This window comes from Chamaea fasciata, unplaced genomic scaffold (assembly GCF_029207755.1).
Source record: "Chamaea fasciata isolate MVZ Bird 193981 ecotype frontalis unplaced genomic scaffold, bChaFas1.0.hap1 SCAF_1321, whole genome shotgun sequence".
NCBI lineage: Eukaryota > Metazoa > Chordata > Aves > Passeriformes > Sylviidae > Chamaea > Chamaea fasciata.
This window is the reverse complement of record NW_027095406.1, coordinates 1-17880: the sequence shown is the minus strand read 5'-3', so window position 1 is coordinate 17880 and position 17880 is coordinate 1. Positions and strand designations below refer to the sequence as shown.

Here is a 17880-nt window from a genome sequence, read left to right as displayed (position 1 = left end):
TTTTTTGACCTAAAAACCCCATTTTTTCACCTAAAAACCCCATTTTTTTTTTCCCAAAACCGCAATTTTTCACCCCAAACCTTGCTGTCGTGGTGGATGAGCCTGAGCTCGTAGTCGGGCAGGATGTCCCTGCGGTCGTTGATGTCCTCCAGCGCCATCCCGACCGCCCCAAACCCCCACCCCAAAAATCCCATTTTTTGACCTAAAAACTCCCATTTTTTTCACCTAAAAACCCACATTTTTTTTCCCCAAAATCCCTTTTTTTCGCCCCAAACCACGATATGATGGATCAGCCTCATCTCGTCGGCCCCGCTGTCCTTGATGTCCCCAAACCCCCCCAAAATCCCATTTTTGGACCTAAAAATCCCATTTTTTTCACCTAAAAACCCCATTTTTTTTTCCCAAAATCCCTTTTTTTCGCCCCAAACCTTGCTGTCGTGGTGGATGAGCCTGAGCTCGTAGTCGGGCAGGATGTCCCTCGCGGTCGTTGATGTCCTCCAGCGCCATCCCGACCGCCCCAAACCCCCACCCCAAAAATCCCATTTTTGGACCTAAAAACCCCATTTTTTCACCTAAAAATCCCATTTTTTTTTTCCCAAAATCCCTTTTTTTTCGCCCCAAACCACGATATGATGAATCAGCCTCATCTCGTAGGCCCTGCTGTCCTTGATGTCCCCCAAACCCCCCCAAAATCCCATTTTTTGACCTAAAAACCCCATTTTTTCACCTAAAAACCCCATTTTTTTTCCCCAAAATCCTTTTTTGTTCAACCCCAAACCACGATATGATGGATCAGCCTCATCTCGTAGGCCCCGCTGTCCTTGATGTCCCCAAACCCCCCCAAAATCCCATTTTTTGACCTAAAAATCCCATTTTTTCACCTAAAAAATCCCATTTTTTCACCTAAAAACTCCATTTTTTTCCCCAAAATCCCTTTTTTTCGCCCCAAACCACGATATGATGGATCAGCCTCATCTCGTAGGCCCCGCTGTCCTTGATGTCCCCAAACCCCCCCAAAATCCCCGGTTTTTACCCCAAAAATCCCATTTTTTGACCTAAAAAACCCCATTTTTTCACCTAAAAACCCCATTTTTTTTTTCCCAAAACCGCAATTTTTCACCCCAAACCTTGCTGTCGTGGTGGATGAGCCTGAGCTCGTAGTCGGGGCAGGATGTCCCTTGCGGTCGTTGATGTCCTCCAGCGCCATCCCGACCGCCCCAAACCCCCACCCCAAAAATCCCATTTTTTGACCTAAAACTTCCATTTTTTTCACCTAAAAACTCCATTTTTTTTTCCCCAAAATCCCTTTTTTTCGCCCCAAACCAATGATATGATGGATCAGCCTCATCTCGTCGGCCCCGCTGTCCTTGATGTCCCCAAACCCCCCCAAAATCCCATTTTTGGACCTAAAAATCCCATTTTTTCACCTAAAAACCCCATTTTTTTTTCCCAAAATCCCTTTTTTTCGCCCCAAACCTTGCTGTCGTGGTGGATGAGCCTGAGCTCGTAGTCGGGCAGGATGTCCCTGCGGTCGTTGATGTCCTCCAGCGCCATCCCGACCGCCCCAAACCCCCACCCCAAAAATCCCATTTTTTGACCTAAAACTTCCATTTTTTCACCTAAAAACTCCATTTTTTTTCCCCAAAATCCCTTTTTTTCGCCCCAAACCATGATATGATGGATCAGCCTCATCTCGTCGGCCCCGCTGTCCTTGATGTCCCCCAAACCCCCCCAAAATCCCCATTTTTGGACCTAAAAATCCCATTTTTTCACCTAAAAATCCCATTTTTTCACCTAAAACCCCCAAATTTTGACGTAAAAACCCCATTTTTTTTTTCCAAAACCGCAATTTTTCGCCCCAAACCTTGCTGTCGTGGTGGATGAGCCTGAGCTCGTAGTCGGGCAGGATGTCCCTGCGGTCGTTGATGTCCTCCAGCGCCATCCTGACGGCCGGCAGGCACGCCTGCCGCGCCCGGCCACCCTCCGGACATGGGGAAGAGCGCTCCGACGTGCACGGCCTTCTTCCCTGAGCCCAGGGAAAGCGGGATGGATCCCAGAAAAACCCCCAGCGCGACCACCAGGACCCAGCCCGGGCCCGCCGGGAATCGCGGCGGGGTCGCCGGAGTGGGGCTCGAGGAAATTCCCGGGGTTTTTCCCATTTTTTTTTAGGGGTTTGAGGGCATTTTTGGGGTTTTTTTTTGGGGGGGGGGGTTTGGGGGGTTTTTTTTTGGGGGGGTGGGGAAGGGGTGATGTCACGGAGGGGAGGAGGAAAATTGGGGGTGGGGATTAGAAGTTGTGGGGGGGAGTAAAGGGGGGTTTGGGATTGGGGGGGAAAATGGGGAGGGAAAAGAGGGAAAAATTGAGGGGAAAATAGGGAGAAGTTAAGGGGAAATGAAGGAGAAAATGGGGGGGAAAATTGAGGGGAAAATGTGGGAGAAATTAAGGGAAATGGGGGGAAATGGGGAGGGAAAATAAGGGAAAAAGAGGGAAAAAATTGAGGGGAAAATAGGGAGAAGTTAAGGGGAATGGGGGGGAAAATGGGGAGGGGAAAATAGGGAAAAAATTGAGGGGAAAATAGGGAGAAATTAAGGGAAATGGGGGGAAAATGAGGGAAAATTGAGGGGAAAATGAGGGAGAAGTTAAAGGGAATGGGGGGGAAAATGGGGAGGGAAAATGAGGAAAAAGAGGGAAGAAATTGAGGGGAAATGAGGGAGAAATTAGGGGAAATGGGGGAAAATGAGGGAAAAAATTGAGGGGAAAATGAGGGAGAAATTAAGGGAAATGGGGGGAAAATGGGGAGGGAAAATAAGGGAAAAAAATTGAGGGGAAATGAGGGAGAAATTAGGGGAAATGGGGGAAAATGAGGGAAAATTGAGGGAAAATGAGGGAGAAGTTAAGGGAATGGGGGGAAAATGGGGAGGGAAATAAGGGAAAAGAGGGAAAAAATGGAGGGGGAAAATAGGGAGAAGTTAAGGGGAAATGAAGGAGAAAATGGGGGGGAAAATTTGGGGAGAAATGGGGGGAAAATGAGGGGGAAAAATGGGAAAAATGGTGGGGGGGATGGAAAAAATAGGGGAAAAATAGGGGAAATGCGAGAGAAAATTAGAGGGAAAACCGGGGGGGAAATAGGGAAAAAATGGCAAAAAAAAATGAGGAAAAATGAGGGAGGGAACGGGAAAAAATTAGGGGGAAAATGGGAAAAATGAGGGAGGAAAACGGGGGGAAATGAGGAGGGAGAAAAAAGGAAAAATAGGGGGAAATTAAGGGAAAATTAGGGAGGAAAATAGGGGAAATCAGGGAGAAAATGAGGGGGAAGTGGGGAAAAATAGAGAAAAAAATTGGGGGGGAAATGGGGGGGAAATTAGGGGGGGAGGTGAGGGGAGAAATAATGGGGGAAAAATGGGGGGAAATGGGGAAAAAAAAGCCCCGGGATGAGGAGGGGAAAAAAGGGTTAAAATTGGGATGAGGAGGGGGGAAAAAAACTGGAATGCAGAGGGGGGGAAAATGGGAAAAAAATGGGGAAAAAATGGAAAAAAAACCCGGATGAGGAGAGGGAAAAGGTGGGGGGGAAAAAGGGGAAAAAATCGGGATGAAAAGGGGAAAAACTGGGAGGAAAAAATGGGAAAAATCGGGATGAGGAGGGGGGGATAAAAGGGTTAAAAATCAGGAGGAAGAGGAGAAAAAAAAAAGGGGAAAAATCGGGATGAGGAGAAGGGAAAAAACCGGGAGAAAAAATGGGGGAAAATCGGGATGAGGAGGGAGAAAAAATGGGATAAAAAAAGGGAAAAATCGGGATGAGGAGAGGGGGAGGAAAAGGGATAAAACCGGGAGGAAAAAAAAATAGGGAAAATGGGAAAAAAAAGGAGATGAGGAGGAGAAAAAAAGGGAAAAAAAATCGGGATTAGGAGGGGAAAAAAGCGGAAAAAAGGGGAAAATCGGGATGAGGAGAAAAAGGGAAAAATGGGGAGAAAAAAGGGGGAAATGGGGGGAAAAAATCGGGATTAGGAGTGGAAAAAATCGGGAAAAATGGGGGAAAAAATCGGGGATTAGGAGTGGAAAAAAATCGGGGGAAAAATGGGAAAAAATCGGGATTAGGAGTGGGAAAAAAATCGGGGAAAAAATGGGAAAAAACCGGGAGGAGGAGGAGAGGGGGAAAAGATGGAGAAATGCGGGGAGGGAATCGATGGGATGAGGGAGAAAGGGAAAAAAAAAAAAACCAAAAAAAACGGGAAAAAAATGGGGGAAAAAACGGCGAAAAAAGGAAAAAAAAAAAAAAAAAGAGGGAGGGGAGGATGAGGATGAGGATGAGGATGAGGAGGGGAGGGGGAGGAAGAAGAGGAGGAGGAGGAGGGGGATGGGATGAAGAGGGAAAAAAAAGGGAAAAAAAAAAAAACCCGGAGGAAAAAAAGGGAATTTGGGGGGAATTTGGGGCGGAGAATCCGGCGGGGAAGGAGCCGGGAGAGGGATGGGGAGGAAGAGGAGGAGGAGGAGGAGGAGGGAGGAAGGCTGGGAAATGGAGGAGGAGGAGGAGGAGGGAGAGGGGAGGAGCGAGGAAGGCGGGGAGGGGGGAGGAGGGGGAGGAGCGAGGAAGGGCTGGGAAAAGGAGGAGGGGGAGGAGGAGGAGGAGGGAGAGGGGAGGAGCGAGGAAGGCGGGGAGGGGGGAGGAGGAGGGAGCGAGGAAGGCTGGGAAAAGGAGGAGGGGGGAGGAGGAGGAGGAGGAGGAGGAGGAGGAAGGCTGGGAAATGGAGGAGGAGGAGGAGAGAGGAAGGGCTGGGAAAAGGAGGAGGAGGAGTGAGGGGGGAGGGAGATGAAGGCCGGAAATGGAGGAGGAGGAGGAGGGAGAGGAGGAGCGAGGAAGGCTGGGAAATGGAGGAGGAGGAGCGGGGGAGGGGGGGAGGAAGGCTGAGGAGGAGGAGGAGGAGGAGGAGGAGGGGGCGGGGCCCCGGGGCGGTTTTGAGGCCCCGCCCCCCTCGAGGGAAGGGCAGTGGGGGGGGGGGGGAGGGGCACGGACTCACCTGAGGAGGGGCGATGAGCTGTGGGGGAGGGGGAGGGGAGGGAGGGGAAACTGAGTCACTAAGAGAGGCCCCAGAAATCCCCGAAATCACCCCAAAAAAATCCCCAAAATCACCCCAAAAACATCCCCGAAATCACCCCAAAAAAATCCCCGAAATCACCCCAAAAAATCCCCGAAATCAACCCAAAAAAATCCCCAAAATCACCCCAAAAAAATCCCCGAAATCAGCCCAAAAAATCCCCAAAATCACCCCAAAAAAATCCCCGAAATCACCCCAAAAAATCCCCAAAATCACCCCAAAAAATCCCCGAAATCACCCCAAAAAAATCCCCAAAATCACCCCAAAAAAATCCCCGAAATCAGCCCAAAAAATCCCCAAAATCACCCCAAAAAAATCCCCAAAATCACCCCAAAAAATCCCCGAAATCACCCCAAAAAAATCCCCAAAATCACCCCAAAAAATCCCCGAAATCAACCCAAAAAAATTCCCCAAAAATCCCCAAAATCACCCCCCAAAAAAATCCCCAAAAATCCCCAAAATCACCCCAAAAAATCCCCGAAATCACCCCCAAAAAATCCCCCAAAAATCCCCGAAATCACCCCCAAAAAATCCCCCAAAAATCCCCGAAATCACCCCCCCAAAAAAATCCCCGAAATCTTCCCCAAAAATCAACCCCCAAAATCCCCAAAATCAACCCAAAAAAATTCCCCAAAATCCCTGAAATCAACCCCCAAAAAATTCCCCAAAAATCCCCGAAATCACCCCCAAAAAAATCCCCAAAATCACCCCAAAAAATCCCCGAAATCACCCAAAAAAAAATCCCCCAAAAATCCCCGAAATCACCCCCAAAAAAATCCCCAAAATCACCCCAAAAAATCCCCGAAATCACCCCAAAAAATCCCCGAAATCACCCCAAAAATCCCCGAAATCACCCCCAAAAATCCCCGAAATCACCCCAAAAAATCCCCAAAATCACCCCAAAAAAATCCCCAAAATCACCCCAAAAAATCCCCCAAAAATCCCCGAAATCACCCCCCAAAAAAATCCCCAAAAATCCCCGAAATCACCCCAAAAAAATCCCCGAAATCACCCCAAAAATCCCCGAAATCAACCCAAAAATCCCCGAAATCACCCCAAAAATCCTCCCCAAAATCCCTCCCAAAAAATCCCCCCCCCAAAATTCCCCAAAATCCCCCAAAATCCCAGAAATCCCCCCAAAAAATCCCCAAAATCCCCCGGGGGAAACTGAGGCACGCGGAGAGACCCCAAAAATCCCCAAAACCTTCCCAAATGACCCCAAATCCCCCAGAATCCCCCCAAACCCCAAAGACCCCAAATCCCAACTCCAGGAACATCTCAAGGACCTTCTCAGAAGATCCCAGAGACCCCAAAACTCCAAACCCCAAAACCCCAAACCCCAAACCCCAACTCCAGGAGCACCCCAAGGACCTTCTCAGAAGATCCCAGAGACCCCAAAACTCAACCCAGAGACCCCGAACCCCAAAGACCCCAAACCCCAACTCCAGGAGCACCTCAAGGACCTTCTGAGAAGATCCCAGAGACCCCAAAACCCCAAAAACCCCCAAAACTCCAAACCCCAACTCCAGGAGCACCCCAAGGACCTTCTCAGAAGATCCCAGAGACCCCAAAACTCAACCCCAGAGACCCCAAACCCCAAAGACCCCAAAACCCCCAAACCCCAACTCCAGGAGCACCTCAAGGACCTTCTGAGAAGATCCCAGAGACCCCAAACCCCAAAGACCCCAAACCCCAACTCCAGGAGCACCTCAAGGACCTTCTCAGAAGATCCCAGAGACCCCAAAACTCAACCCCAGAGACCCCAAACCCCGAAAACCCAAAACCCCAACTCCAGGAGCACCTCAAGAACCTTCTGAGAAGATCCCAGAGACCCCAAAACTCAACCCCAGAGACCCCAAACCCCCAAAGACCCCAAACCCCAACTCCAGGAGCATCTCAAGGACCTTCTCAGAAGATCCCAGAGACCCCAAAACTCAACCCCAGAGACCCCAAACCCCAAAAACCCCAAAGATCCCAAACCCCAACTCCAGGAACGACCCAAGGACCTTCTCAGAAGATCCCAGAGACCCCAAAACCCCAAAAAACCAAAGCCCCAACTCCAGGAGCACCCCAAGGACCTTCTGAGAAGATCCCAGAGACCCCAAAACTCAACCCAGAGACCCCAAACCCCAAAAAACCAAAACCCCAACTCCAGGAACATCTCAAGAACCTTCTGAGAAGATCCCAGAGACCCCAAACCCCAGAGACCCCAAACCCCAGCTCCAGGAGCACCTCAAGGACCTTCTCAGAAGATCCCAGAGACCCCAAAACTCAACCCCAGAGACCCCAAACCCCAAAAACCCCAAAGACCCCAAACCCCAACTCCAGGAGCATCTCAAGGACCTTCTCAGAAGATCCCAGAGACCCCAAAACTCAACCCCAGAGACCCCAAACCCCAAAAACCCCAAAGACCCCAAACCCCAACTCCAGGAGCACCCCAAGGACCTTCTCAGAAGATCCCAGAGACCCCAAAACTCAACCCCAGAGACCCCAAACCCCAAAAACCCCAAAGACCCCAAACCCCAACTCCAGGAGCACCCCAAGGACCTTCTCAGAAGATCCCAGAGACCCCAAAACTCAACCCCAGAGACCCCAAACCCCGAAAACCCAAAACCCCAACTCCAGGAGCACCCCAAGGACCTTCTGAGAAGATCCCAGAGACCCCAAAACTCAACCCCAGAGACCCCAAACCCCCAAAGACCCCAAACCCCAACTCCAGGAGCATCTCAAGGACCTTCTCAGAAGATCCCAGAGACCCCAAAACTCAACCCCAGAGACCCCAAAACCCCAAAAAACCAAATCCCCAACTCCAGGAACATCTCAAGAACCTTCTCAGAAGATCCCAGAGACCCCAAAACTCAACCCCAGAGACCCCAAACCCCAAAAACCCCAAAGATCCCAAACCCCAACTCCAGGAACGACCCAAGGACCTTCTCAGAAGATCCCAGAGACCCCAAAACCCCAAAAAACCAAAGCCCCAACTCCAGGAGCACCCCAAGGACCTTCTGAGAAGATCCCAGAGACCCCAAAACTCAACCCAGAGACCCCAAACCCCAAAAAACCAAAACCCCAACTCCAGGAACATCTCAAGAACCTTCTGAGAAGATCCCAGAGACCCCAAACCCCAGAGACCCCAAACCCCAGCTCCAGGAGCACCTCAAGGACCTTCTCAGAAGATCCCAGAGACCCCAAAACTCAACCCCAGAGACCCCAAACCCCAAAAACCCCAAAGATCCCAAACCCCAACTCCAGGAGCACCCCAAGGACCTTCTGAGAAGACCCCAGAGACCCCAAACCCCAAAAAACCAAAACCCCAACTCCAGGAACATCTCAAGAACCTTCTGAGAAGACCCCAGAGACCCCAACGCCCCCGAGTCCCCCAAATCTCACGCTGGCACTGGGGTTTGGGGTTGCTCCAGCGCCCGCTCTTGGTGCAGTTGCTGCGGGCGGCGCCCAGCAGGCGGAAGCCGGCGTCGCACCGGAACTCGGCCCAGGTGCCCTCCACCGGCACCCGCTCCATGGCCCCCGGCGTCACCTGCCCGTTCTCCAGGCTCAGGTGGGACTTGGGGCACGTCCGCACTGCGGGGGACAGCGGGGGGGTCAAGGGTGGTGGCCCCAAGGTGGACACTGGGGAACCCAAAGTGGACATTGGGGAACCCAAGGTGGACGTGGGGTGGGGAACCCAAAGTGGACGTTTGGTGGTGACCCCAAAGTGGACATTGGTGACCCCAAGATGGACATTGGGGAACCCAAAATTGACATTGGTGACCACAAGATGGACATTGGGGAACCCAAAATTGACATTGGTGACCACTAAGTGGACATTGGTGACCCCAAGGTGGACATTGGGGAACCCAAAATTGACATTGGTGACCACTAAGTGGACATTGGTGACCCCAAGGTGGACATTGGGGAACCCAAAATTGACATTGGTGACCACTAAGTGGACATTGGTGACCCCAAGGTGGACATTGGTGACCCCAAGATGGGCGTTGGTGACCCCAAGGTGGACACTGGTGACCCCAAAGTGGACATTGGTGACCCCAAGGTGGACATTGGTGGCCCCAAGATGGGCGTTGGTGACCCCAAGGTGGATGTTGGTGACCCCAAGATGGACGTTGGTGGCCCCAAGATGGGCGTTGGTGACCCCAAGGTGGACGTTGGTGACCCCAAGATGGACGTTGGTGGCCCCAAGGTGGACGTTGGTGACCCCAAGATGGACGTTGGTGGCCCCAAGATGGGCGTTGGTGACCCCAAGGTGGACATTGGTGACCCCAAGGTGGTCACCTGCCCGTTCTCCAGGCTCAGGTGGGACTTGGGGCACGTCCACACTGCGGGGGACAGCGGGGGGACAGCGTGGGGGTCAAGGGTGGTGACCCCAAGGTGGACACCGTGATGATGGGATGGGGACAGTGGTGGGGACATCGATGGGACGCTGACGGGGACAAGATGGAGATGTCGGTGGGGTGGGGACATCGATGGTGAGGAGATGTCGATGGGACGTCGATGGGTTGGGGAACATCAACGAGATGGTGACAAGATGGAGATGTTGATGGGATGGGGACCTTCGTGAGATGGTGACAATGATGGGGACATCAGTGGGGACGTTGACATTGATGGAGCGTCAACGTTGTCGGAACGTCAACTTTGATGGAACATCGACATTGATGGAACGTCAACTTTGATGGAACATCGACACTGATGGAACGTTGACGTTGATGGAACGTTGACACTGATGGAACGTTGACGTTGATGGAACGTCAACGCTGATGGAACGTCAACTTTGATAGAACATTGACGGAACGTCAACATTGATGGAACGTTGACGTTGATGGAACAAGAACAGGATGGAGAACGTTTATGGGATGGAGAATGTCTATGGGATGGAGAACGTTTATGGGATGGAGAACGTCTATGGGACGGAGAACGTCTATGGGATGGAGAACGTTTACGGGACGGAGAACGTCTATGGGATGGAGAACGTCTATGGGATGGTGAACGTTTACGGGACGGAGAACGTCTGTGGGATGGAGAATGTCTATGGGATGGTGAACGTTTATGGGATGGAGAATGTCTATGGGATGGAGAACGTCTATGGGATGGAGAACGTCTATGGGATGGAGAATGTTTATGGGATGGAGAACATTTATGGGATGGAGAACGTCTATGGGATGGAGAACGTCTACGGGATGGAGAACGTTTATGGGATGGAGAACGTTTATGGGATGGAGAACGTTTATGGGATGGAGAACGTCTATGGGATGGAGAATGTCTACGGGATGGAGAACGTTTATGGGATGGGGAACGTCTATGGGATGGAGAACGTTTATGGGATGGAGAACGTCTATGGGATGGAGAACGTTTATGGGATGGAGAACGTCTACGGGATGGAGAACGTCTATGGGATGGAGAACGTCTATGGGATGGAGAACGTTTATGGGATGGAGAACGTCTATGGGATGGAGAACATTTATGGGATGGAGAACGTCTATGGGACGGAGAACGTCTACGGGATGGAGAACGTTTATGGGATGGAGAACGTCTACGGGATGGAGAACGTCTATGGGATGGAGAATGTCTATGGGATGGAGAACGTCTATGGGATGGAGAACGTTTATGGGATGGAGAACGTCTATGGGATGGAGAACGTTTATGGGATGGAGAACGTCTATGGGACGGAGAACGTCTACGGGATGGAGAACGTTTATGGGATGGAGAACGTCTACGGGATGGAGAACGTTTATGGGATGGAGAACATTTATGGGATGGAGAACGTCTATGGGACGGAGAACGTCTACGGGATGGAGAGCCCCAAGCAAATGGTGACGACGACGCCGAGCGACAGCCCGGCGGCACTCACGGCAGCGGCTGGGGTGGCCCATGGCCGTCCAGGTGCCGTCGCGCTGGCACTTGCGCACCTTGGGCCCCACGATCTCGCGCTCGGGCCGGCACACGTACTCGATCTCGTAGTCGAAGGGCAGGAAGCGAACGCTCCGGACTTCCTCCGGCGTCAGGCCCCGGTAGCGGATGCCCCCGTCCCGCGGAGGGTGGATGATCTGGCAGCCTGGGGGGACGCCAGGGAAAAGAAAATGGGGGATTTGGGGGGGAAATGTGGGATTTGGGGGAAGAAATTTGGGATTTGAGGGGGGAAATGGGGGATTTGGGGGGGAAATATGGGATTTGGGGGGGAAATGTGGGATTTGGGGGGAGAAATTTGGGATTTGGGGGGAGAAATTTGGGATTTGGGGGGAGAAAATGGGATTTGGGGGAGAAAATGGGATTTGGGGGTGAAATGGGGGATTTGGGGGGGGAATGTGGGATTTGGGGGGAAAAATTTGGGATTTGGGGGGAAAAATGTGGATTTGGGGGGAAAAAAGTGGGATTTGGGAGGAAAATGTGGATTTGGGGGGGAAAATGGGGGATTTGGGACACCAAAAAATGTGGGATTGGCCCCAAAAATTTGAGAACAGCCCCAAGAAATTCGGGATTGGCCCTAAAAATCCAAGGATGGACGCCGCGAAAAATCGGGACCGGCCCCAAAAATTCGGGAATGGCCCCCCAAAAAAATTCGGGAATGGCCCCAAAACCTTTGGGAATTCTGGGTACCTTCGGTGAGGTTGACGTGGACGGCGCCGCGGGCGGAGCTGACGAGGAGGAGGAGGAGGAGGAGGAAGAGCGGAGGGGACGGCGACATCTGAGGGGACATCGAAGGGTTAATGTGGACCCTGTAGGGGACACATCCTATAGGGGAGAAATCCTATAGGGGACAAACCCTAAAAGGGAGAAATCCTATAGGGGACAAACCCTAAAAGGGAGAAATCCTATAGGGGACACGAAAATTGTGGGAGAAATCCTATAGGGGACAAATCCTATAGGGGACACCCCAAAGTTGGGACAAATCCTATAGGGGACACCCCAAAACTTGGCAGAAATCCTATAGGGGAGAAATCCTATAGGGGACACCAAAATTATGGGAGAAATCCTATAGGGGACACCCCAAATATGGGACAAATCCTATAGGGGACAAACCCTAAAAGGGACAAATCCTATAGGGGACACCCCAAAACTGGCATAAATCCTATAGGGGAGAAATCCTATAGGGGACACCCCAAATATGGGACAAATCCTATAGGGGACAAACCCTAAAAGGGAGAAATCCTATAGGGGACAAATCCTATAGGGGACACCCCAAATATGGGGCAAATCCTATAGGGGACACTCCAAATATGGGAGAAATCCTATAGGGGACACCCCAAAACTTGGCAGAAATCCTATAGGGGAGAAATCCTATAGGGGAGAAATCCTATAGGGGAGAAATCCTAAAAGGGAGAAATCCTATAGGGGACAAATCCTATAGGGGACACCCCAAAACTGGCATAAATCCTATAGGGGACAAATCCTATAGGGGACACCCCAAAATTGACACAAATCCTATAGGGGACACCCCAAATACGGGACAAATCCTATAGGGGACAGTTCGGATATGGGGCAGGTGCTAAATATGGGGCAAATCCTATAGGGGACATCCCAAATATGGGAGAAATTCTATAGGGGACACCCCGAATATGGGAGAAATCCTATAGGGGACACCCCAAAAATTGACACAAATCCTATAGGGGACAAACCCTAAAAGGGACAAATCCTATAGGGGACACCAAAATTATGGGAGAAATCCTATAGGGGACACCCCAAAACTGGCATAAATCCTATAGGGGACAAATCCTATAGGGGACACCCCAAAAATTGACACAAATCCTATAGGGGACACATGCTATAGGGGACATCCTAAATATGGGACAGACCCCAAAATTGGGATGGATCCTATAGGGGGACACCCCAAAACTGACACAAATCCTATAGGGGACACCCCGAATATGGGTCAGATCCTATAGGGGACACCCCAAAACTGACACAAATCCTATAGGGGACACCCCGAATATGGGAGAAATCCTATAGGGGACAAACTCTATAGGGGACATCCCAAATGTATGGGACGGATCCCATAGGGGACACCAAAATAATGGGATAAACCCTATAGGGGACACCCCAAAATTAGGGGAGAAATCCTATAGGGGGCACCCCAAATACGGGGCAGATCCTATAGGGGAGAGATTCTATAGGGGACACCTCAAAGTTTAAAAAAAAAAAAAAAGAAAAAATTAAAATGAAGGGAAATGAAATAAAACAAAAAAAAAATTAAATTAAATTAAAAATTAAATAAAACAAAAACGAACTGAACTGAACGGAAATGAAATAAAATAAAACAAAAAAAAAATGAAATAAAATGAAATAAAATAAACCAAAAATGAAATGAAATAAAACCAAAAAATTAAATTAAATTAGATTAAAAATTAAATAAAACAAAAATGAAATGAAATAAAATAAAACCAAAAAATTAAATTAAATTAGATTAAAAATTAAATAAAACAAAAATGAAATGAAATAAAATGAAACAAAAATGAAATTAAACGAAGCGAAATAAAATTAAAATATAAATGAAATGAAATAAAATTAAAATGAAATGAAATAAAATAGAACAAAAATGAAATGAAATAAAATGAAATGAAATAAAATAAAAATGAAATGAAATAAAATGAAACAAAAATGAAATGAAATAAAGTAAAATAAAAAAAATTAAAAATGAAATTAAATAAAAATAAAATGAAGTGACACAAAATAAAACAAAAATGAAATGAAATAAATGAAACAAAAATGAAATGAAACAAAGCAAAATAAAATAAAAAAAAAATGAAATGAAATCAAATGAAATTAAATGAAATAAAAATGAAATGAAATAAAATGAAACAAAAATGAAATGAAACAAAGCAAAATAAAATAAAATAAAAATGAAATCAAATCAAATGAAATGAAATAAAAATGAAATGAAATAAAATGAAACAAAAATTAAATGAAATGAAGCGAAATAAAATTAAAACAAAATGAAATAAAATGAAATAAAATAAAATAAAAATGAAATGAAATGAAATCAAATCAAATAAAAATGAAATGAAACAAAAATGAAATGAAACGAAACGAAATAAAATTAAAGTGAAATGAAATAAAATGAAATAAAATGAAATAAAATAAAAATGAAATGAAATAAAATCAAGTCAAATAAAATAAAAATGAAATGAAATGAAATGAAATAAAAATGAAATGAAATGAAGCGAAATAAAATTAAAGCGAAATGAAATAAAATGAAATAAAATGAAATAAAATAAAAATGAAATGAAATGCAATCAAAATGAAATTAAATAAAATGAAACAAAAATGAAATGAAATGAAATAAAATAAAATAAAATTTAAAATGAAATGAAATAAAAATAAAATGAAGTGACACAAAATAAAACAAAAATGAAATGAAATAAATGAAACAAAAATGAAATGAAACGAAGTGAAATAAAATAAAATAAAAATGAAACGAAATCAAATGAAATGAAATGAAATCAAAATGAAATGAAATAAAATGAAACAAAAATGAAACAAAGCGAAATAAAATTAAAACGAAATGAAATAAAATGAAATAAAATAAAATAAAAATGAAATCAAATCAAATCAAATCAAATAAAAATGAAATGAAATGAAATGAAACAAAAATGAAACGAAGCGAAATAAAATTAAAGCGAAATGAAATAAAATGAAATAAAATGAAATAAAATGAAATAAAATAAAAATGAAATGAAATCAAATGAAATCAAAATGAAATTAAATAAAATGAAACAAAAATGAAATGAAACGAAGCGAAATAAAATTAAAACGAAATGAAATCAAATCAAATTAAATTGAAATGAAATGAAATGAAATAAAATAGAACAAAAATTAATTTAAATGAAATAAAAGAAAAATAAACTTAAATGAAACGAACCGAAACAATTTTCCGTTTTTGGGCTGGAAATCCCCGAACCGTCCCCTCCAATTCCGGCTTCTCCCGGAAGCAAACCGCAAACCCCCTCCAAAGGCGGATTTCCCGCCGATTTTAAATGTGCCCGTCCCTTAATGAACCGAGCCGCTAATTAACCCCCGCCACAATTAACGGAGACTTGAATAACGAAATAATAAATTAATAATAAACAAATAAAGACTGAAAGGGAGATCGCCGTTAAATTACGGCCGATTATTAAATCACCTCCACCGCTAAGGGGAAGCGAGCGATTATTAATTACCAGCGGGTAATGAGTTATTTGCTGGCTAATTAGTGATTATTTGACGAATTGGTAGCTAATAAATCACTGATTATTAACTAATTAATCACGAATTGTTGAAGAAGACCCCAGAGCGGGGGAGGGGAAAGGCTTAGAACGCCCCCTCCCCCACCCCGCCAGCCTTTAATTAATTGATCCTCATTTGCATAATCCCAATTAAACCCCCCGAGGGGGCGGGGCAGCCATTAAACCGCGCCCCCTTTTGGGCCACGCCCCCAGAGCGGGGCCAAAAAATTGGGAATTTCGGGGGAAATTTCGGGGGAAATTTGGGGGATTTGGGGAGGGGCCTGAAGGGGGAGGGGCCCCCCAAATTTAGGCCCCTCCCCCCAAATTTTTTGGGACCCCCCCCCCAAAATTCCCCAAGACCCTTCCCCCAAATATTTCAGACCCCGCCCCCCAATTCTTTGGCCCCTCCCCCCAAATTCTGGGACCCCCCCAAAATTTCCAGGACCCCTCCCCCCAATTCTTGTGACCCCTCCCCCAATTCTTGTGACCCCTCCCCCAATTCTTGTGACCCCTCCCCCCAATTTTTGTGACCCCTCCCCCCAATTTTTGTGACCCCTCCCCCAATTCTTGTGACCCCTCCCCCCAATTTTTGTGACCCCTCCCCCCAATTTTCGGCCCCTCCCCCCAATTATTTGGAAACACCCCCCCCCCCCCCAAATATTTGCGACCCCTCCCCCAATTCCACGCCCCCTCCCCCCGAAATTTGGGACCCGCCCCTCCCCCCCCCAATCCCAAGCCCCCCCTCAAAATTCCAGGACCCCTCCCCTCCCCCCCCCCCAAATTTCTGCGACCCCTCCCCCCAATTTTTGGGGACCCCTCCCTCCGTTTTTATGACCCCGCCCCCCTCGATTTCATGCCCCTCCCCCTTGGAATTAAGGACTCCCCTCCCCCTCCCCCCCAAATTCCCACGAACAACCCCCCCCCCCAAATTTTTTTAGGACCCCTCCCCCCACCCCCCCCGAAATAAAAGAAAAATTTGGGGAGGGGTCGTTGAGGACGGGGGGGGGAGGGGCGGCTCCTTACCTCGGCCTCGCGCTTCCCGAAAAAAAAAAAATTCCCAAAAAATTGAATTAATTAAAAGGTGGGGGAGGGGGAGGGGGAGGGATCCCCAAAATATTTTTTGGGGGGGGGGGAGGGGGGGGGGGTCCCGGATCTTCCCACGGGTGGGGGAGGGGCCGAAGATGCTCCGGGGAAAAAAAAAGGAAGAGAAAAAAAATAAATAAATAAAATAAAAATGAATCCGAATAAAATCAAAGCGGCGGTTTTTTCCTTCTGGGAGGGGGAAATTCCTAAAAAAAAAAAAAAAAATCGGGGGGGAGGGGGAGGGAAAATTCCCAAATTTTTTTTTTGGGATGGGTTTTTTTTTTTTTTGGGGGGGTGGGGGGGGGGGTCGGGGGGGGTTGTTCCGGCAGCTTCGGGAGGGGCCTGGGGCTCGGGAATCACCCGCGGGGTGGGGGAGGGGCGGGGGGGAGGGGCGGGGAAAGGGGGAGGGGCCAGAAGGGAAGGGAGGGGGGAGGGGAAGGGGGCGGGGCCGAGGGGGGGGAGGGGGAAATTGGGGGTAAAAAATGGGGATTTGGGGGGGTTGGAGGGGGAAAATCGGGAATTTTGGGGTTAAAAATGGGATTTTGGGGGGGTTGGAGGGGGAAAATCGGGAATTTTGGGGTAAAAAATGGGATTTGAGGGGGTTTGGAGGGGGAAAATCGGGAATTTTGGGGGGATTTGGGGGTTTGGAGATGGAAAATCGGGAATTTTGGGGTTAAAAATGGGATTTTGGGGGGTTTGGGGGTGGAAAATCGGGAATTTTGGGGAGATTTAGGGGTTTGGAGGAGGAAAATTGGGAATTTTGGGGGGATTTGGGGGTTTGGAGATGGAAAATCGGGAATTTTGGGGTAAAAAATGGGATTTGAGGGGGTTTGGAGGAGGAAAATCGGGAATTTTGGGGGGATTTGGGGGTTTGGAGATGGAAAATTGGGAGTTTTGGGGTAAAAAATGGGATTTGGGGGGGGTTGGGGGCGGAAAATCGGGAATTTTGGGGTTAAAATGGGATTTTGGGGGGGTTGGAGGGGGAAAATCGGGAATTTTGGGGGGATTTGGGGGTTTGGAGGTGGAAAATTGGGAGTTTTGGGGGAATTTGGAGGTTTGGAGATGGAAAATCGGGAATTTTGGGGGGATTTGGAGGTTTGGAGAGGGAAAATTGGGAGTTTTGGGTTAAAAAATGGGATTTTGGGGGGGTTTGGAGATGGAAAATCGGGAATTTTGGGAGAATTGAGGGGTTTGGAGGTGGAAAATCGGGAATTTTGGGGGGATTTGGGAGCTTGGAGATGGAAAATTGGGAGTTTTGGGTTAAAAAATGGGATTTTGGGGGGTTTGGAGGGGGAAAATCCAGAATTTTGGGGTAAAAAATGGGATTTGGGGGGTTTGGGGGCGGAAAATCGGGAAATTTGGGATTAAAATGGCATTTTGGGGGTTTGGGGGCAGAAAATCGGGAATTTTGGGGGGATTTGGGAGCTTGGAGGGGGGAAATTGGGAATTTTGGGGTAAAAAATGGGATTTTGGGGGATTTGGAGGCGGAAAATTGG

The 17880-nt window shown here is 47.8% G+C and overlaps 1 protein-coding gene across 4 annotated transcripts; it reads right to left on the bottom strand.

Annotated features, from left to right (window-relative positions):
* Positions 1-1728: 1728 nt before the first annotated feature.
* On the bottom strand, positions 1729-16660 carry LOC136284738 (gamma-aminobutyric acid type B receptor subunit 1-like). Of its 4 annotated transcripts, XM_066175106.1 has the most exons (7): positions 16325-16660; positions 14959-15085; positions 11700-11787; positions 10954-11157; positions 8484-8672; positions 5016-5033; positions 1729-2026 (listed from the first exon to the last, which is right to left on the bottom strand). In XM_066175106.1, exons 3-7 carry the CDS (start codon positions 11785-11787, stop codon positions 1791-1793), a joined length of 735 nt encoding a protein of 244 aa, XP_066031203.1. In that variant the 5' UTR covers positions 14959-15085; positions 16325-16660; the 3' UTR covers positions 1729-1790. The 4 variants fall into 4 exon arrangements, with proteins under 4 accessions (XP_066031203.1, XP_066031201.1, XP_066031202.1 ...); XM_066175104.1 differs by lacking the exon at positions 14959-15085; XM_066175105.1 differs by lacking the exon at positions 16325-16660 and having other exon boundaries at positions 14959-15570.
* Positions 16661-17880: the final 1220 nt, after the last annotated feature.